The 21,541-nt window shown below is 39.9% G+C and overlaps 1 protein-coding gene across 2 annotated transcripts in view; it reads right to left on the bottom strand.

Annotated features, from left to right (window-relative positions):
- Positions 1–18,236, bottom strand: part of DEPDC1B (DEP domain containing 1B) — an 84,609-nt gene extending 66,373 nt beyond the window's left edge. The window contains exons 1-3 of one of the 2 annotated variants that reach the window (XM_043590879.1): positions 18,101–18,205; positions 17,200–17,340; positions 10,480–10,745 (exon numbers count right to left, since the gene is read on the bottom strand). In XM_043590879.1, coding sequence (XP_043446814.1) covers positions 10,480–10,712 — 233 coding nt within the window. In that variant the 5' untranslated portion in view covers positions 10,713–10,745; positions 17,200–17,340; positions 18,101–18,205. Of the gene's footprint in view, positions 1–10,479; positions 10,746–17,199; positions 17,341–18,100 lie in introns of both variants that reach the window. The other variant, XM_043590869.1, reaches the window with a different exon arrangement.
- Between the last annotated feature and the right edge of the window lie 3,305 nt (positions 18,237–21,541).

A 21,541-nucleotide genomic window follows, 5' to 3' on the forward strand; every position in this document is an offset into this window, starting at 1 on the left:
AAACAAATGAACAATAACAACAACAAAAACAGACTCATAAAGACAAAGAACAAACTGGTGTTTGCTGGAGGGGAGCGGGGAGAGAAATTGGTAAAACAGGCAAAAGAGATTAAGAGGTACAAAATTCTTGTTATAAAGTAAATAAGTCATGAATAAAAAGTACAGAAGAAATATAATCAATAATATTGTAATAACTCTGTATGGTGATGGAGAATAACTATACTAATCGTGGTAAGCACTTTGTAATATATATAACTGTTCATCACTACGTCATACACCTGAAACTAACATAATACTATATGTCAACTATACTTTGATTAAAAATAAATTTTAAAAGTTAAAGTCTGCTCCACAACCACATATTTAAGTAACTGCACCAAATTTATCCCTATGACTTCCTGACCTTAAACTTCTCCAGTCAGGCCATTCTCCTCTCTCCTCTCCTAGGAAAGCCCACTTAGACATTTCTGAACAATAGCCTCAGTCTTGCTATCCTTGTCACCTGAAATACCCTCTCTCTTCTCATTAACCAGATCCCACCACATTCTTGGGACGCAGGTTGAAGTCCTCCACCTCCTGCTCCATGAGATCTCAAAACACTCCCACAGCAAGTGGGTCACAAACACAAATCCTGCAGTGGCCAGGCAGACAACATCACCATGATACAGTGCAGTATAATGGAAGGGAATGGTGGCAAGAATATCAAGTGCAGTGGGTTTGCCCCAACTAAAGACTTTCAGGTTCACAATTTCTTAAGACACTGCGTCAAAGCTCAGAATTATTAGGAGCCTCTGGGGAAAGGAACTGGGTAGCTGGAGGAGAGAGGTGGAATGGAGATTTTTTCATTGCAAATACTCTATTATACTTTATAAATTTTGAACTACATTAAAGTATTATCTTCCCAAAATACCCAAAATTGGGGAAAAAAAAAAAAAACGAGATGAAAACATTTTTATCACTAAAAACACTATGCCAGTGAGACAAAACAGATGTGTCAATCCAAGGGCTAACAGTGTAACACCTCTAATTTATTACTTGTTCTGGTTCATTTTGGTTAATTAATTAAATAACACCGTCTTTCTGCTACTTATCTTTTTCATATATGTATACTCTATCTCTCCAGAGAATGCCAAGTTAGGGAGGAAATGAATCATGTTATATTGCATTAGAATGACAAACACGTGGGAAAACTACTGAATATTTGGAATCATAAGCATTTAGAATTTTAAAAGTCCTTAAAGATCTAGGTTATCACGTCATTTTATTTATTTTTCTGTTCATTCTTTTTATTTATATATATAAAATTTATTGTCAAATTGGTTTCCATAAACACCCAGTGCTCATCCCCAACAGGTGCCCTCCTCAATGCCCATCACCCACTTTCCCCTCTCCCCCACCCCCCATCAACCCTCGGTTTGTTCTCAGTATTTAAGAGTCTCTTATGGTTTGTCTCCTTCCCCCTCTACAACTTTCTTTTTTCCCCTTCCCCTCCCCCATGGTCTTAAGTTTCTCAGGATACACATAAGAGTGAAAACATATGGTATCTGTGTTTCTCTGCCTGACTTATTTCACTTAGCATAATACTCTCCAGTTCCACCCATGTTGCTACAAATGGCCAGATTTCCTTGTTTCTCGTTGCCAAGTAGTATTCCATTGTATATATAAACCACAACTTCTTTATCCATTCATCAGTTGATGGACATTTAGTTCTTTCCATAATTTGGCTATTGTTGAAAGTGCTGCTATCAACATTGGGGTACAAGTGCCCCTATGCATCAGCACTCCTGTGTCCCTTGGGTAAATTCCTAGCAGTGCTATTGCTGGGTCATAGGGTAGCTCTATTTTTAATTTTTTGAAGAACCTCCACACTGTTTTCCAGAGCAGCTGCACCAGTTTGCATCCCCACCAACAGTGCAAGAGGGTTCCCATTTCTCCACATCCTTGCCAGCATCTATAGTCTCCTGATTTGTTCATTTTAGCCACTCTGACCAGCGTGAGATGGTATCTCAGTGTGGTTTAGATTTGTATTTCCCTGATGAGGAGTGACGTTGAGCATCTTTTCATGTGCCTGTTGGCCATCTGGATGTCTTCTTTAGAGAAGTGTCTATTCATGTTTTCTGCCCATTTCTTCACTGGATTATTTGTTTTTCGGATGTTTTTTGGAGTTTGGTGAGTTCTTTATAGATTTTGGATACTAGCCTTTTATCCAATACGTCATTTGCAAATACCTTTTCCCATTCCATTGGTTGCCTTTTAGTTTTCTTGACTGTTTCCTTTGCAGTGCAGAAGCTTTTTATCTTCATGAGGTCCCAATAGTTCATTTTTGCTTTTAATTCCCTTGCCTTTAGAGATGTGTCAAGTAAGAAATTGCTGCAGCTGAGGTCAGAGAGGTTTTTTCCTGCTTTTGCCTCTAGGGTTTTGATGGTTTCCTATCTCACAGTCAGGTCCTTCATCCATGTTGAATTTGTTTTTGTGAGTGGTGTAAGAAAGTGGTCTAGTTTCAACTTTCTGCATGTTGCTGTCGAGTTCTCCCAGCACCATTTGTTAAAGAGACTGTCTTTTTTCCATTGGACATTCTTTCCTGCTTTGTCAAAGACTAGTTGGCCATACATTTGTGGGTCCAATTCTGGAGTCTCTATTCTATTCCATTGGTCTATGTGTCTGTTTATGTGCCAATACCATACTGTCTTGATGATTATAGCTTTGTAGTAGAGGCTAAAGTCTGGGATTGTGATGCCTCCCACTTTGGTCATCTTCTTCAATATTACTTGGGCTACTCGGGGTCTTTTGTGGTTCCATACAAATTGTAGGATTGCTTGTTCTAGCTTCAAGAAGAATGCTGGTGCAATTTTGATTGGGATTGCACTGAATGTGTAGATTGGGTAGTACTGACATTTTAACAATATTTATACTTCCAATCCATGACCATGAATATTTTTCCATGTTCCATGTGCACTCGAGAAGAAAGTATATTCTGTTGCGTTGGGATGCAGAGTTCTAAATATATGTCAAGTCCATCTGATCCAGTGTATCATTCAGGGCCCTCGTTTCTTTATTGATCCTGGGTCTAGATGATCTACCCATTGTTGTAAGTGGGGTATTAAAGTCCCCTGCAATGATCACATTCTTATCAATAAGGTTGTTTATGTTTGTGATTGTTTTATATATTTGGGGGCTTCCGAATTCAGTGCATAGACATTTATAATTGTTAGCTCTTCCTGATGGGTAGACCGTGTAATTATTATATAATGCCCTTCCTCATCTCTTGTTACAGCCTTTAATTTAAAGTCTAGTTTGTCTGGTATAACTATGGCTACTCCAGCTTTCTTTTGACTTCCAGTACCATGATAGATAGTTCTCCATCCCCTCACTTTCAATCTGAAGGTATCCTCAGGTCTAAAATGAGTCTCTTGTAGACAGCAAATAGATGGGTCTTGTTTTTTTTTTTATCCATTCTGATACCCTTTATCATTTGGTTGGAGCGTTTAGTCCATTTACATTCAGTGTTATTATTGAAAGATACAGGTTTAGAGTCATTGTGATGTCTGTAGGTTTCATGCTTGTAGTGATGTCTCTGCTACTTTGTGGTCCTTGAAACATTTCACTCACTGAGTCCCCCTTAGGACCTCTTGTAGGGCTGGTTTTGGGGTGATGAATTCCTTCAGTTTTTGTTTGTTTGGGAAAACCTTTATCTCTCCTTCTACTCTGAATGACAGACTTGCTGGGTAAAGGATTCTTGGCTGCATATTTTTTCTGTTCATCACATTGAAGATTTCCTGCCATTCCTTTCTGGCCTGCCAAGTTTCAGTACATAGGTCTGCTACTACCCTTATGTGTCTACCTTTGTATGTTAAGGCCCATTTATCCCTGACTGCTTTCAGAATTCTCTCTTTATCCTTGTATTTTGCCACTTTCACTATGATATGTCGTGCAGAAGATCAATTCAAGTTACGTCTGAAGGGAGTTCTCTGTGCCTCTTGGATTTCAATGCCTTTTTCCTTCCCCAGATCAGGGAAGTTCTCAGCTATGATTTGTTCAAGTACATCTTCAGCCCCTTTCTCTCTCTTCATCTTCTGGAATTCTTATTATACGGGTATTGTTCCATTTGATTGCAACGCTTAGTTCTCTAATTCTCCCCCTCGTACACCTGGATTTTTTTTTTTAATCTCTTTTTCTCAGCTTCCTCTTTTCCCATAATTTTATCTTCTAATTCACCTATTCTCACCTCTGCCTTTTCAATCCGCACTGTGGCCACCTCCATTTTATCTTGCACCTCATTTACAGCATTTTTTAATTCATTATGATTATTTTTTAGTCCCTTGATCTCTGTAGCAATAGATTTTCTGCTGTACTCTATGCTTTTTTCAAGCCCAGCAATTAATTTTATGACCATTATTCTAAATTCTTGTTCAGTTATATTGCTTAAATCAGTTTTGATCAATTCATTAGCTGTGGCTACTTCCTGGAATTTCTTTTGAGGAGTATTCTTCCGTTTCATCACTTTGGCTAGTTTTCTGTCCCTTATGCATTTTAAAAACTTGTTGTGTGCTCTGCACCTGTAAGCACTGCTATATTAAAGGAGGGTCATACACTGTCCAGGGCCTGGCCCTTCAGGAGGTGTCTTTTCTCAGACTGTTACTTGCTTTCTGTTATTGTGACTTTGCTTATTTTATTACCGTACTCATAGTGATATTTTGGACCCTCCACCAGGTGTGCTTTGATTTGTTTCTTGCAGTAGCCCTTTTTTCCAGCTTTCCCATTTTCTTCCTGGTAGATTCAGTCTCTTTTCCTCCCAGGCTCTGATGTTCAAAGTCCTTTGGCTTCTGCACTTCTTTGTTTGAGAGACACAGGAAGTATGGACCCCCTACTTCTCCCCCATGTTGGCCCCTCCAATTATGACAGGACAACGACCCAGGATTTGATGAAAAGAATAAAAACAAAAGAAAAACAAAATCACACACACATTTTGAGCTTACTATGAGAATACAGGATGCCCACTAGAGGGAGCCATAGTCCATTAACTTGAAGGTGAGGTCCGTAAAAGTGTTCCCCTCAAACGGATAATGAAAACATTTTCCCAGGGCCACAGGATGTGACTAAAGAGCCACGGACCTAAACAATTCAAATTTCTTTCTCCAGAGGTACAAACGGAGATCTTCAAATCTCCAGCATTAAAAAAAATGTTATTAGCATACAGTAAAATTGATGTGTTTTTTTTGGTCCACAATTCTATCAATTTTAATACATGTATACATCTGTACAACCACCACAATCAGGAAACAGAACAGTTCCATTTTTCCCAAGAACTCCCTCCTCTGATTTTACAGTCACATCTCCCCCCAACACACACAGTGGCATTCCATTTTATAGATGTAAAATGTTTATCCACTCACCCACTGAAGAACATCTGGTTTGTTTTCAGCTCCTGGCAATTACTATAGAGCTGCTATCAATATTCATGTACAAGTTTTTGTGTGAAAATAAGTTTTCATTTTTCTAGGGTAAATGCCCAAGCATGGGAATACCGAGTTATACAGTACATAGAGGTTCAACTCTAAAAGAAAATGCCAAACTTCTCTCCACGGTGATAACCAATCCAAGCTTCCTACCACCAGTAGAGCAGATTTCCAACTGCTCTGCATCCTCTCTAGCGCTTGATATTGTCAGTATTTTTATTTTAACCATTCCCATAAATATGTAGTAGTATCTTATCCAGGTTTAATTTGCATCTCCCTAATACTAATCATAAAAATCATTTTAGGCATCAGTAGCTCTTGAGTTATCTTTGGTGAAATGTCCATTTAAGTGTTCTGTTCATTTTTTAATTGGGTTGTTTGTCTTCTTACTGTTGAGTTTTTTAAGTTCTTTATATATTCTTGATACCAGTTCATTGTCATATATATGGCTTGCAAAGTCTCTCCCCATCTGTACCTTGTCTCCTCAGACTCTTAATAGTGTCTTTCACAGAGCAAAGGTTTTTAATTTTGATGAAGTCCAAATTATCATGTTTTTTTTTCTTTTATGAATCATGCTTTTGGTGTCATGTCTAATAACTCTTTACCTAACCCCAAGGCATAAAGAGCTTCTCTTGTTTCTCTAAATTTTTCCTAGTTTTACATTTAAATCTATGATTCACTTTTAATTAACTTTTGCATAAAGTACACAGTTTACATTTGAGGTTCATTTTTTTAATATAGAGGATATATATCTAATTGTTCTAACACCATTTGCTGAAAAGACTACTCTTTTTTCCTTTAAACTGCTTTTACACTTCTGTCAAAAACCAAGTGGCCAAGTTTGTGTGTGATTCTGGACCACCAATTCTGTGCCAGCAATCTAAGCATCCATTCCTTCACCAACACCACAGTCTCCATTACTGTAGCTTTATGTAATAAGTCTTAAAACTGGGCAGCATGAGTCTTGCTTTTGTAAATTAAGAATGTGGAAGTAACATTATTCAAGAGAGCTGGCAATATCTACCTAACAAATTCTAGTTTCAAATTAAAATCAGTGTTTTGGAAATAGGACAGGAAAAAAAGCAAAGGGAACAGAAAGAATATAGGAAACAAAGAGAAAGAAGTAGGAATATGAGAGAGACACACGTAAAGAGGTAGAAACAAAGGAAAAGAAGAGATAAAGGGGACAGGGAGAGGTGGGAAAACAGAGGAAGTGGTTCCCTACACATCAGATCTCAACCACTAAAGCTGAGCCAAGCAAATTCCTATCTGTGAACACCAAACACCTTCCCACTTACACGATCCACCAGAGCTAGCATCAGTAATGAGAACAGGTCAAGGGCCAGGTATCTCACAAGACCAGGAACCTCATCCTCCTAAAAATCTACAGTAGGACAAACACTTTTCTCATTAAATCATTCAAAACAAGCAATTATCATAATATCGACTTCAATTTTTATATGACCCATTACATTAGTCTTAAATACTCCTATATAACTGCCTGTTCACATAAATAAACAGACACATTTGATGATCAGCATGAACTTTCCTTAACTAGAATACTCCTGGTGTTTGGTTTAGATATTTCAAAGAGAAACATCCTTGGTTCTCTTTGGATGAACTATCCACCCTGTCCACCTCCCAGGGTTGCCATGAAGATCAAAGGAGATCATGGAAGGGAAACTGCTTCATAAACTGAAATTTTTCATACAAATATATATCAATGCCTCTCCTCATTAGAGGTATAGGACCAGGAAACTTTGTCAGACACAGATGAAAGCATCTGGCTCAACTACATAGACCCTTTAGTGAAATCTAAAATGGTCTTTAGTAGCAGCAAATTCAGAATTCTTTCCAGACAACGGCATTATTAACAAGAAGGATGTGGTTCGGTAACTAGCTCTGGGCAGTTCTCTACAACATCTCTGACAATGATGGACATTCAGATATTGGGATCTTGCTTTCCTTTCTTGCACGCTAAAATTCACTACTTCCTTCTATTTTCTATACTTACATCTTTGATTCTGGAGGGAAAAAAATCATGGTTAACAAATGTAACTGTAGTCACAGAAGAAATATGACACACAGTCTTTAAGAACTAGAAATAAAATTTGGTACATTCCAAAATAAAAGCTTAACTTTCTGTTACAAAATTCTCCCACATATACTGTGTGTGCATGCGTGTGTGTGTGTGTATGTGTGTGTGTGTGTTTTCGGACTTCCAAAAAATGCTGTAAGAGCCTTTGGTATTTCATGTAGCTTTCTGTAATTCACAAACCCAAGAAACCACCCACCTCCTGCTATATTTGTAAGTGCTTAGGTTGATGATGTTTACCTCACTTCCTTTATTTGACAACTTCTTTTCTTTCTTTTAATGCTTATTTTTCAAGGACAGAGAGCACGTGAGCAGAGAAAGGGCAGAGAGAGAGGAAGTGAGAGGATCCAAAGCAGGCTCCCCGCTGACAGCAGAGAGCTCAATCTTGGGCTCAAACTCATGAACCGTGAGATCATAACTAAGCTGAAGTCAGACACTAAACCAACGGAGCCACCCAGTCATCCTTTGACAATTTCCTGAAGACAGAGGATCATTAACTGTATTACCTGGTAGTTAAAACATTACTGGAATTCTGTAAATACATAAACGCATGTTGGGTACACCAAATGCATCTTGTTTATTACTGTGTGTTTACTCATCCAATCACTATCTAATAACCTAAGTCAATCTCACGTTGTGGAAATGGAGGCAATATAGCCTATCGTAAGAACACAGGCTTCAGACACAGACACCTCAATTCAAATCCTGACTCTTACTACCAGCTGAGTGACTCTGCAGAAGTTAGTAACTTTGGCCTTAATAACTTCCTAATCTTTAAAATCAGGATAATACGCTACATCGACAGATGCTGAATTAAATAACAATAACGTGACAAGTCAGCACATCATCAGTGTGTGAGTACCTTAGCTCCTTCCTTGCCAGCAAGACTCCTCGGCTATCTGTTCCAGCCTCCTTGATACTACCTAGGAAGGCTTGATATTTAGAAGCATGTTCTGGAATTTCTCCACCTTACTGACTCTCCATCTACTTTCAAATCTAACCTGCCTCTAGATCCTCATCTCCCTCATCTGCTTCCATTATAATCCGGCAGCAGGACGTACTCTGCTAGGAAAGCAGGTGCAAGCAGAGCAGGCAGGGCAGCCCCCGTCCCACTCTTCTCTGGAGCCCTGGCACACAGCTGCGAGGATCCGAGCTCCGGTCCTGGAAGCTGCACGCGGGCAACAGCTGCCGCCTCTCTCATTAGCTCACTCTCAATTCAGGGCACATGCTCCTTAACAAATGCTTTACTTATCTGAATAGATTACATCTGACAGTAATCTGAGAAATTGGCAAACACCAGTGGTTAACTCGGAATACTTCCACTGGGGCAAATGGAAAGCTATGAGTTTTCAGGTGGTAAACAACAGAAGAAAATAGTGCTCCCTTTATGATTCACAAGTATTAGAGAAAGTGAAGAGAAAATCGCTATTTAGAGGACAAATGTACTCTGGCTGTGCACTCGATGTTTTAAAGCGGGACACCTGATTAAATCTTCATCCTGACGTGAAGCATGCTCTGCCAGGGCGGGGTGGCCGGCTCCTAGAGCATTCTCCCATTTCACTCTTCTGAGGACCCTCAAAGCCTCCTGAGATGCAAGGGATGTTACCCAACGTAAGGTGGTCACAAGAGAACAGATTGCAAGTTACTCATCCAGAGAATCTTTCACAAGTGTTCTAACTAAGTTGTGATGGGGTACAAGCAATTACAGTTTCCCAAGAGAAATAATCACTTACAAATCCCCAGGGAAGTATGGCATGCAGAACCAGGGCTGGAGTTTCCACTGCCTGATGCTAACAAGCACTACAGTCTCAGAATAAGCTCAAATCACCCAAGATCCTAATTAAAAGTTGGATGAACAAGCCAGAAATAACTGCCAAATGGAGAGACAACTAAATGTCCCATGACAGTCTTGCTATCTAGAAGCTGGAGACTGCCGATGAAATTCCATAAAGAAGTTAATGCTAAATGTGCAGCAGTGTCTGGTCTTAGCCTTGGGGCTGGTGGCAACCCTCACACTGCTCTGTGAGCTTCCTCAGCAGCTAGTCCACAAAAGAGCCAAATGGTTCAGGGAGGAAATAAACAGGTTTTCTCTGCTCAAAGTCATGGGTCCCAGGGACCCCAAACTCCCTTACTAAATGTGTTGTAAGAGCATGCCCGATTTTCTTTTGGAGTAAAAGAAAACAAATGTTAAGGATCCATATTCTCCATTTCTTCTTTTAATCCCTTTCAGGTTCTCACCCCTTTGGTAGGCCTGTCAGTAACTCAATACTTACTCTTTTCAGGACATGTGCAGCTTCATTCCTCTAATACTCTCCCAGTCCCTAAAGCTTACTTAGGTAAGTCCCCTCCGCCTCCAGCAGTAAAACAACCTAGCATGTAGTGAGAAGGAAAGTCTGAGTGAGAGACATGCATTTTTCCCTTGGGCGATCGGGTGGTAAGTGACCAATCACAAAATAGCACTAAAACATGAGCAAAAACATTTGGCGGAAAGCAGACATACATCAGGGAATTCTAGTACAACGCTTCATACAGGCTCTGAGATCTGCCTAAAGATCAGACCCACTCTGCCGCTAATCCCCTGAATAAATACATTCTCACTGCCAGAGAGGCCCGGTCCAGAGCTATTTCACCCTCTCCTATTCTCTAGAAGCACTGAGCCACTATGATTACCCTCCCAGATGTGCAAAAGGCAAGAAAAGATGTCCTTTCTGAAAACTCACTACAACAAAACACGGCCAGGGGGCACTCTACAGACCTAAGAACACGGCAACAGGCTTTATTGTGACAACACATTCAGGTCTTCACTCAACAAATCACAAGGACGAGCATCACTCCAGTGGACAAGAGAGATTCTTTCACATGAGGCAGTTTCAAGAGACTGACCAGAGCCGCCCGTCCTCCCCCTTAAGGTTTACTTGTCACCGTTACCTGTACAAGTGACGATTGTCTTCAAAATCTTCCTGACCCCATTTTCCCTTGATGTCTTCAATAACATGATTCTTAAGGAATTTTTTCAGCAGCTGGACTGTTTGCTTACGGGTCACCTCGGGGCCAAAGTTCTGACTGCACCTCAACAGCTCATGCAGCCAATCCACGGCTTCAGCCGCCGTGAAGCAGCGTTCGTAACTTTTAAAACGACAGCGATGTTTCCGTAAGGGCATCCTAGCGCGAAAAAGCTCAACTGTTTCATTCCACTGGGGAAAAAAGGGAGAAAAGCATGTAGCAATCAACTGGTTTTGTTCAAGTTATTACATCCCAAATATTTAAGATGATGAAGGCAGTTTTTCCACTTAGAAAACCGTCTTAATGACAGCCTCGACTTTTTTTTATTTACGACCTTCACACTTGAAAGAAAAATAACTTTTGAAACGGTATTTTATATTTTTAAAAACTGTATTTTATTCATTCAATAGGTATTTACTGGAGATAAGACCAGAAAGTTGTCCCATTATGTGAATTTAATGGATTTTTACATTAATGACAAACATATGATCAAAAAAATTGATAAACCAGAGCCCAATATGCCTAATTCACTTCTTGGAGCTCTAATATGATTTTACATCATTAAGCAATATGTATCTTTTATTACATGAAAAGCATCAAATGGAGAGAAGAAAAGGTAGATGTACAAGATATAGTCCTGATGTCAAAACATGTTTAAAACTCCTGCAAAATATTTCCCTCTTAAAAAAAAATCTAGACATCCACCCCTTCATCTGCCTTCCCTAAATTAAATGAAATGTTCACATAAGGTATCCTTCCTACATAATTATACCAATTTCTTTTTAGGACTCTAGGCTTCCTGCCAGTACTCCTAAAAGTATTAAAACCTCACGGTCTTACTCTCCTAACCACTGTCCCTTCTCCCACTCTTCTCTTTCTGTACCACTGCACCAAGTGAATTTTTACTTTTCACCTCCTTTCCCATTGAAATCAGAAAATCTTTTTCTAATAATTATAGTTGGGTTTTTTTGTTTGTTTGTTTTTTTAGAAAGACAGAGAGAGAGCATGAGTGGGGGAGAGGGGTAGAGGGAGCCAGAGAGTATCTTAAGAATCTTAAGCAGACTCCACGCTCAGGGCGGAGCCCAACAAGGGGCCTGATCCCATAACCCTGGAATCATGACCTGAGCTGAAATCAAGAGTTTGAATGAGCCACCCAGGCACCCCCAGGGTAATCTCTTACAACAAATTTGGGGTGCAAACTATTCTAGGGCTAGAAAGAAATTGGGGCAAAACCAAGACCCAAGGAAGATGTGCAAAATGGCACATCTCCCTCAGGCAGTTAGTCTCAGAATATAATCTGAAATCTGTTCTGTAGTTTCCTCATTAAGTGGTCATTTCATTATAGCACCTATAGCTATAAATATAAACATACTTTTAAACAATATCCACATATTTTTAACCATTGTTGTTGTTTATTCTCTGCTGACACCTAGCCTTCACGTTAGTCCTGATCAAGCATATTGGGAGTGGGAAGAGTTAATAAAAAAGATTTGCATTTATTTTAGGTTGACTGAATTATCATAATCATTATCAGTTAAACTTAATACATCATACTTTATATATTACTTAATAAATGTAATGGAGACATGGGTTCCTGGGATCCAATATTTCAAAACAGAAGTAAACATGCCTATTAATTGACTCAAGATGGTAAGCAGTTCCTCTATTCTAATTAGGTAAGTAATAATATACACTGTAACAAATTAAATGCAGAAGTGTATACAATAGAACCTGCCCAGTCTCTCTCCAATCCCACATACCTATCAAACATATGCACATATATATAGATTTTTCCTTTTTTTATATATGTGTGTTATTTATTATTACTGCTGTTGTTTGCTTCCTTTTTAAAGAAATACGATCAATCCTATTGCACACATTACCCAACTTGTTTTTGCACTGAACATAGCATGGATGTCTTTCCATATGAATACCTGTAGATCCAGCCCATTCTTATGAATAAGTTGTTGTTTCAATGAGTATTGTGGTTTCAATGAGTTGTTACTCATTCTTATGAATAAGTTGTTGTTTCAATGAGTTGTTGTTTCAATGAGTACTCAAATAATGAGTATTTGTTGTTTCAAAATATTCTTATTTTAAAAACCTAAAGGACCAATGTTTTTATTTATTTTTGTTAGAATGGATTTCTAGAGAGGATCAGCATATTTAAATCAAATGTAACAATTTAGAGTGATACCAGCAGCGTATGCGCATCCTACCTTACCTTTGTCCATCACTAGATGTTACTATCATCTAGATGTTATTGTTTCTGCCAATCTGCGTTCAAGAAATGGTATCGCTTAAATTTTGTTTGCATGTTGCTCTCTTCATCTTTAGTAATTTTCATTTACTCATCTGAGACTTGACATTTTTCTATTGGGTAGTCTCTTAATTTTTTTTAAATGTTTACATCTAGCATTTAAGTCAAAGCGCAAAGAAGTCAAGAAAGTTAGTCTATTTTGCTCAGTTCCATATCCCCACAACTGAAGGCAGTGTACATGTATTTAATAAAGGTGTATTGAATTAAAAAATATGGAATATTAATCTATTTTTAAATATATTAGGAATGTTTTCTCCTGGCTTATCAATTTGTTTATGTAGTCTCTAGCTACATGAAGGTTTTATTGTTGATGATGATATTTTAATGAAACAAATATATCTTCTTTTTCTTTATAGCTTCAGGGTTTTCCCCTTTAGGGGAAGGAAGTTGGACATTTTCCCATCCTGATGTATTAAAAGTATTCATCAAAGTCTTCTAATATTTTAGAGTGATTTTTTTTTTTTTTTTTTTTTTTTTTACTGTTTGAATCTACAACTGGAATTTTTTATGGGAGGAGGAAGAATACCCTTTTTTCAATGAATTGAAATAGTAAATTACCTTACATAGTATCTTTCTTGATTCTGTTCTGAATCAAGATCTGAACTCTTTTTTATCCCACTGTGCTACTTGTGTTTTCCTGTGCTATACTATACCACAGGAAATTACAATTAATTAATTACAATTAATTAATTGTGATTACAATCAATTAATACTAAGTTTAAATTTCTGGTAGGTCAAGGTCACCTACAGTCTTTTTTTTTCCAAAAAAAAATTTTTGAACATACTTTTACTATTCTGCATGAGCTTTTCATTCAATGCATTTTCCACAGAGAAAAAAACAATTCATTATGATAACATTTTTACTGACTCTGTGGAGAACCACTTATTTCCAAAACTAATAATGTTGCTATTTCGTTACTCTGTAAAACAAAGAATTAAGTTCTGCGTAAAACAAGTTACAATTCTCAGTCACACTTAGAAGGAAAATAACCTACATCAACAAAGAACAAGGCAGAGCTTCAGAATGATTTTGTTCTACAACATATTACATTTGAAGAGATAATCTTTATAGCAAAGGGGATAAAACAGATTTCTTTGTGATTAAAAGACTTTTTTTGTTTTACTTATTTATCCCTTAAACTAGGGATCTGAAATAAGGAATCAAACAATTGTTTTTGCTTCACATCATGAGCCAAACTACAAAATACAGCACTGAGGGTTGAAATGTGCTTCCTGTTCTTTTCTCCAGGATATTTATTCTATTTCCTTCCTTCTTAGTACCAAAAATATTGTGATAATGGTGCTACAATGATATAGCACCTGGGAGCAGAGACAACCAAACTCTAGATCTAGTTGTACTTGCCGCATACTAACAAGACAGGCCTAATCGAGTCAGTTCACCCCTTTAGGTCTCAACAGAATGGCGGGACTGGACTAGACAATCATTCACATCCATTCTAGTTCTCAGATTCAATGACAGCTGTGTTTTAAAGTTTAACAGTTGCTTCAAATGCTATAAATAACTCAGAATTAAGTTCAAAGAAAGAATCCATAGATAATAGAGGAGTTTTTAAAAAGCTGTTTTCTTTCTCCTCATTATTTCTATTAAAATGATCAACTATGGTTGCCCCTTAAACAACGGGTTTGAAATACATGGGTCCACTTATACACATTTTGGTCTATAAATACAGTACAGTACTGTAAACGTATCTTCTCTTCCTTATGACTTTCTTAGTAACTTTTTTCTCTAGCTCATTCTAAGAATGCAGTATATAATACATAAACATACACAATACAGTAAAACCCGGATTACAAGTAACTTGCTCTGCAAGTGTTCCACAAGATGAGCAAACATTTCTAATAAATTTAAACGAGAGGTGTCTTGCAATATGAGTTGCACATGACGCCAAACATCATATGATCACAACTGACCCAATGGTTCTTCTCTCTCTCTCTCTCTCTCTCTCTCTCTCTCTGTGGGATTGTGGGTGATCATCTCCCATGCTCAGACACTCAGTCTCAGGCCACGGTGATTAGCAGAAATCAGTGATTTTTTAGAACACTGGAAGGTGCCCACAAGTGGCACCAGTGTATTTTTTGTCACTTCAAAGCACCTATGGACGGTCCTTTGCTTTTCCATACAAGAGTAAGCTTAGGAATGCTTTGCTTCATTCTAGGTTAGGCTGCCTGCAGATACAGACCCTATCCTCTGCTGCCTTATTGCCAGTCTCATTAAATACAGTATATGACAAGAGCTTATTAATACTGGACTGTAGTCAACATCGATGTGAGTGTATACAATGGCCCCTATGCAGAAAAAAATTCCATTGAGCCAATAGATAGCAGTGATTCCATTAATGACAGTGAAAGTCGTCCTACACCATAACGCTCCTCTCTCGTCCCCCTCACACCAGCCACGAAGGTTTTCAAAGGTAAGTGCATGTTCATTTGTTTATTTTTCTTTATATTTTGTATTTTCTTTATTATTTTGTATTATATTACAGGATTGTCATCATTTTCATATGAATATTTTTGGGTTGTGGAATAAATCATCTGAATTTCCATTATTTCTTATGGGGCAATTCGCTTTGATATAAAGTGCTTTGGATTACAAGCAGGTTTCCGGAACAAATTATGCTCACAAACCAAGGTTTTATTGTATGTGTTTATTGACTATTTATGTTATTGGTAAGACTTCTGGTGAATAGTAAGCTGTTAGTACTTAAGTTTTAGGAGAGTCAAAAGTTATACACAGCTTTTCTTTTTTTAAAATGTTTATTTTATTTTGGGGGTGCAGGGGAGAGAGGGAGCAGAGAATCTGAAATGGGTTCTGTGCTGACAGCAGAGTCCAATGTAAGGTTCGAACTCAGGAACCATGAGATCATGACCTAAGCCAAAGTCAGATGCTTCTGACTGAGCCAGCAAACACCCCCAATTTGCAAATGCACATGGGTGGGCACTCCTAACCCCCATACTGTTTAAGGGTAAACTGTATTTGTATGTGGGTTACAAAAGTGAAAGCTATTTCAAAGAAGATGAGTAAGTTGCTAATCAACTTCCACATTCATCATGTAATGACTTAGAATCTGTCATCTGATTTTTGGCATAAAAAATTCACCGAATCCATAAAACGTTATTTTCAGATAAGACTTTGATGCTTTAGAAAATGAAGCTGTACATGGTTTGAAAAAGTACAGCAAGGCATGAAAGGAGGAAGTAATGGTCTGCTCTTGGAATGCCAATAGATTTTCCCAAGCTTTTCCTGAAGATTGGGTTGAGGGTGATGCTGGGAGAAGGGGAAAATGATAAGAGGGGAGAGGGAGATGGAAAGGGGAGCTGGGATAAATAAGTAAAGAGAGGACTGGTCACAAACTTCATGATTTACCTGGTAAGAGGTGTAAGACACAAGTGAATTATGCTTGGGGAAACATACATTTTATAATGAGGGAGAAAGCACCTGTAACGATGACTGAGATGACTGATAAATCAGAAAGTCTCACTTTTTAAAAAAATTTTGCTAATGTTTTTTGGGCTTTCAAAATGTTAGTTTAGGATCAAGGATCTCAAACAGAATAAAGCTGACAAATGAACTGACTACCTGGGAAATTCTGGTAAAATTGAGGTGCTTTCATTAATGATTCGCATAATTTTCTGCTTAACTTGATCAGGCTTGGCTAACCTTGACCTGTGTATCACTCCTTGGAGGATGACAGCCTCTGGAGGACAAAGAACACATTCCTTTATAAATTCCTTTGATAATATTTTAATGTGACTCAGAATGAAGCGGTGTCTTGTTACATAGGTACTCTGCATCCAAGAAAAGTAGTGATTCATACAATTCAGTGAATGAGATTAAAAACAGTTCCAATTCTGATGTAACTTGTTTTAGTCTAAAGCAGGAAGGATGAAAACTAGTTACTCCAAGATCCTGAGCCTCTCTGTTTCCCTTGCTAACTACTGTGAATAAACTGGGGAGAGAGGGATGTGTCTTTTCCCTCCACAAAGGACAGTAAACTTTTTCAAAGTTCCTGATGAAGCACAATCTATATCTCATCCCTAAAGATGGACCTACTAATAGCCCCGACCCCAGATGGTTTCAAATGGTAGAAGCAATTGTGAAGTGGAAGCAGGTATGAAAACACGATTTTTTAAAACCCTTATCTGTTCTCTGTCAGCACCATCCACACCTCTAAGAGGCTAGCCCAATGGAAATTCTAAATTTATATTTGCTGAATTTTTTTTAATGAATGAATCATTATGAATGCCTGTAACAAACAGATTGTTTGCAAGGATGAGTGCAATAATTCCTCCCGTGCTGTTCCTACCTTTTCCTGGATATCCGTTAGGTGGCAGAGAACAATGAAAGGAATTCCCAAGTTAGACGTGGCCAGAAGTGGTAACAGACCAAGGAGCGATGTCCTTCCTGCCAAATTATCAGCAGGCTTTCATACAAAGCTTCTAAAAACCTGCCAGTGACATTGACAAATTGTCACCACTTACTCCATTACAGTAATCCTCTGAAACGCAAAGCGCTAAAATTACTTGCTCCAGGTCACAAAGAAATCAACTACACCTAAGAGCCCTGAACACCAAAGTTCTTCTCCCAGAAGAAAAGACAGCACCCGGGACCATCAGGGGCTGCAAAGTCCCTTTCACAACCATTCGGGTCAACCGCTGATTTAGGTCGGTGCTGCCAGAACCAGAAACGCTGGGAGCCAGAAAAGCGGCTAAGACCCACCACCATCCCGGGGGCACCGTTAGAAAGAACCGCAAGTGTCACCACACGAGACACTCAAGACGGAGACACGCCCTGCCTGGACTGCGGCAAAGGGTGAGTGTTAGAAAGGGTGGGTGGCCGTGAGGTTACGGATGAGGTGGGTCCTTCCTCTCCCGGCAGCAGGCGTTCGATTCCAGAGGACAAAGGGGGTGGGGGGTACGGTCACCCTAGTGTTTCGGATGCTTTATATCGGAAGGCGTCACTTACTGCCGAGAACCAGGCCGACGTCTGGGGACGAAGCTGCACGCACCCCAACGACGTGCTGAGCTCCAGACCCGGTAAGCCTTTCCTAGCGCACCGCCCGGAAAACGGCCGGTTTTCCGGTGGGGCCCGTCCGCACCGGCCGAAATATGTCCCGCCTCCAAACCCGGGCCCCGCCAGCCCTGTAGAGGGGAGGATTGACCAGTACGCGGCCGGCGGCTGCGCCCAGCCCCGGCATGGTCACTCACCAGCTTGGTGGCCCGGTACGGGCCGGGCCCCACGATGCGGTGCTCCATAGCTGGTAAGCAGTGGCGGCGCCGGCCGCCCCTGCGCGGATCCCTGCAGGCTGGCGGCGCAGCAGTTTGAATCGCGAGCCTAAGCGCTACAGACGCTGATTGGGCGACACGGAGACACGTGACGGGAACTGAGGGGCGAGGGCGGGGCCCCGCCTGGTAGGCGACTGGTGGCTGTGTTGGCGTCTCCTGTGAGCTCAGACCGGCCGGGGACCGAGTCGGCTGTCCTCCCTTATCCCACCCGGCTCACGCCAGGATGTGCACTGACCGTGCGGGGTGTCTCTGTTTAGCACTGGAGCGAACCTGGCCGACCTCAGACAACGGCATACCTACGCTTTCTTTGGTAGAGGGTCAATAAAGAGTGTATAATTCGGTGATGGAAATCGTGGACTGTGAACAAATCCGAGTCAGCATTCCATACGTACAGTGAACCTGCAGGTGCTACTAAGTAGGATTGGGAGAAGTGGGCAGTGAAATGAAGCGAGTGAACGGCATCTACAAGTGGAGGGACACTGAAACAATGGATAAGGTCACTTGGCCCCAAAGAGTGTCGACAGCCCCTAGAAGCAGTAAAGAGCTGGAAACAGGGATGACTGCGTGGCTCAATAGGTTAAGGATCCAACTCTTGGTTTCAGCTCAGGTACTGATCCCAGGATGGTGGAATTGAGCCCCGCATCAGGCTTGTGCTGAGCGTGGAGCCTGCTTAAGATTTTCTTTCTCTCTCCCTCTGCCCCTCTCCCCCGCTGGCTCTCTCTCTCTAAAATAAATAAAATGAGGGAAAAGGGGTCGGGGGGCGGAGAGGGGAGGCGCGGGGATGGCTCAGTCAGGTAAGCGTGGGACTCTTGATCTGAACTTGATTTGGGCTTCCGTCAGAATCCCGGGGTCATGGAATAGAGCGCTATGTCCTGCTCTGCGCTGACAGCTAAGCCTGTTTGGAATTCTCTCTGCCTCTCTCTGTGCTTACCCCACTCCTGCTCTCGCTCTCTCTCTTTTTCTTGCAAAATAAATAAACTTTTTTTAATGAAAAAAAAAAAGAGCAGGAAGAGTGCCAATTCATCTATTTTTTCTTTTGATAGTCTATCCCTTGAATTTGAATTCTATATTTTATATCAGCCTAAAAATTTCTGTCTTTTGCCAGAGGGCTGTTTTTCTGCTCAGAATTTTCTCCCTATGAAGTGCTGGTCTGATTTGCTATTGTTAAAGGAAAAATGAGGTCACCACTCTATACCTACAACTGGAGTTTAAAGTTCAAATATGAAAAAAAAAAGTTCATATCTGGTCACCTCAGTGAGTACCCGGGATAAGATCAAACCCCCACTTTCATGACACCCCTCCTCCATTTGCTCCTTTAGATATATAGTTAGCTGCATTTTAGAAAGCCCAGAAAAATTCAGAGATGACATGTATGTATTACTTTTATATTCAGAAAAAACAATACAGATAACATAAAGGTAATTTTTGCCTCCACTGAGTGTATCCTTATCAGAAAGGATTCCAATGAGGCACAAGAGAAAGAAGAAATGTAACTTCAGAACCTTATCCATCCGGGACTTGTCACCAGCCACTGTGGTTGTAAACTGCGATCTGATACAAAATGTCATGCCCTGCCTCCTGAGCATTTTCCCAAGAGTCCATCATGAGCCATACACAAGATAATTACTTTTACTGGAAAAACATATTTCAAAATGATCTACATATCAGAGGCCACAGTCTTTGTGACTGGAGTTTAAATTGGGCTGCTGATAATCTACCGGTCTTTCAGCATCACATAAAAACAATTGGGAAACTGCTTACATACTCTTCTCTGGCACGTTTAAGTGTGACACCATCAAGATCCTGTAGAAACTTTGACTCAGCCTCAGAACATCTTTATAAGGTGCAGTGAGTATTGGCAATTTCACCATCACCAGCTAACTTATCACTGGCGTTAGGAAATTCCAGGCTGTGGAGCAAAAAGCAACATAGGCACCAAGTATATTTAATGTGGGTTTGGAAATTGTGTTTCTCAATCACTGAGTAGGGAGTGGTTGGGAGCAAGTCCCTCACTGCCCAGAGGGTTCCTGACTACCTCATTCATTCCTCCTGCTGCCTGAAAGGTCTCCCGGCAGGTTGGATGGGTCGTTTTGAAAGAACTCCTCTGCTGAAACCCAAGTCGTTCACTGCTTATATTAGACTTGAGCCATTTGGATTATGCTGTAACCCCATTCAGTCGTGTTCCTTGGCATTTAAGCTATCAAGACAGTCCATTTGCTGAGGTTCTTAAAAGTTGCAAAATCCGTGACTTGATTTCCATACTTATTGGTCTGTACTGTCATCACTCTACTGGGAAATGTTCCCCCAGAAATTGTATCAATACTATTCACTAATAAGGGCATCATATTCTTTGGGGATATGGGTGGCAAAGAAAGGATAAAAATATATGGGAAATGTAAAACCATACTATTTCATTGAAACTGTTAAATAATATTTTTATTTCAGCATTTAAAAAATAAATACCACAAAAATAGAGATTTACATTCATTCATTCGCTTATTCAATATGTATGAATTCCCACTATGTGCCAGACACTCTTCCAATCACTGGAATACTTCACGAGAAAAAACAAAGTCCAGAGGCTGACATCCTAGGGTGGGAGGAGACAGCAAGCCAACTATATACCTAAAAATATATATACTATATCAAGGGATAACTGAGTGCTGGGAAGGAAAGTAGAAGAAGAAAGAGGAGAGGGTGAGGGGATAAGGATGCTATTTTGGCTCCAGTGGTCAGGGAAGTTCTCTCTGTCGAAGTGACAGCTGAGTAAACAATCTGAGTCAAAAGACTAGCTGTCTGGGGGCAGACCTTCTAAGATGATGGAATAATAGCCCGTGTGAAAGCATGAGGTGGACACATGCTTGTCCACCCAGGGAACATGGGAAGGAAGCCTGTGTCACTGGAGTGGAATGAGTGAAAGGGAGAGGGGAGGAGATGAGTTTGGACACAGAGAGGAGAGGTCACATTATGGGCCACAGGACTTGGATTTTACTCTGAATTGGTTGAAAATGTATTACAAAGTTTTAAAAGTGTGTCAATATCTCAGTGGGTTTTTTTAAAGCATCACTCTCCCCACTGTGTGAGTAATGGACTGGAATGGGGGTAGGTGTGGAGTGGAAGCAGGAAAACCAGTTAGGAAGCTTGCAACACTCTAATAGAAAACAATAAATAAATGTGGTTGATACAGTGCTTGGCACATAGTGCCATTCAACAAACAGTTGCTGAAGGAATAAATGGATGAACAAATTAAAACGAAACTTTGTAAGTTATTTGTCTCTTAAAGATCAATTCATTCTGTCTCTAAGTCGATGTCTTAATTATATTGCATGTACTCTGCAATATAATAGCTAACTTTTATATTTT

The sequence above is a fragment of the Prionailurus bengalensis genome, chromosome A1, assembly GCF_016509475.1.
Source record: "Prionailurus bengalensis isolate Pbe53 chromosome A1, Fcat_Pben_1.1_paternal_pri, whole genome shotgun sequence".
Taxonomy (NCBI): Eukaryota; Metazoa; Chordata; class Mammalia; order Carnivora; family Felidae; genus Prionailurus; species Prionailurus bengalensis.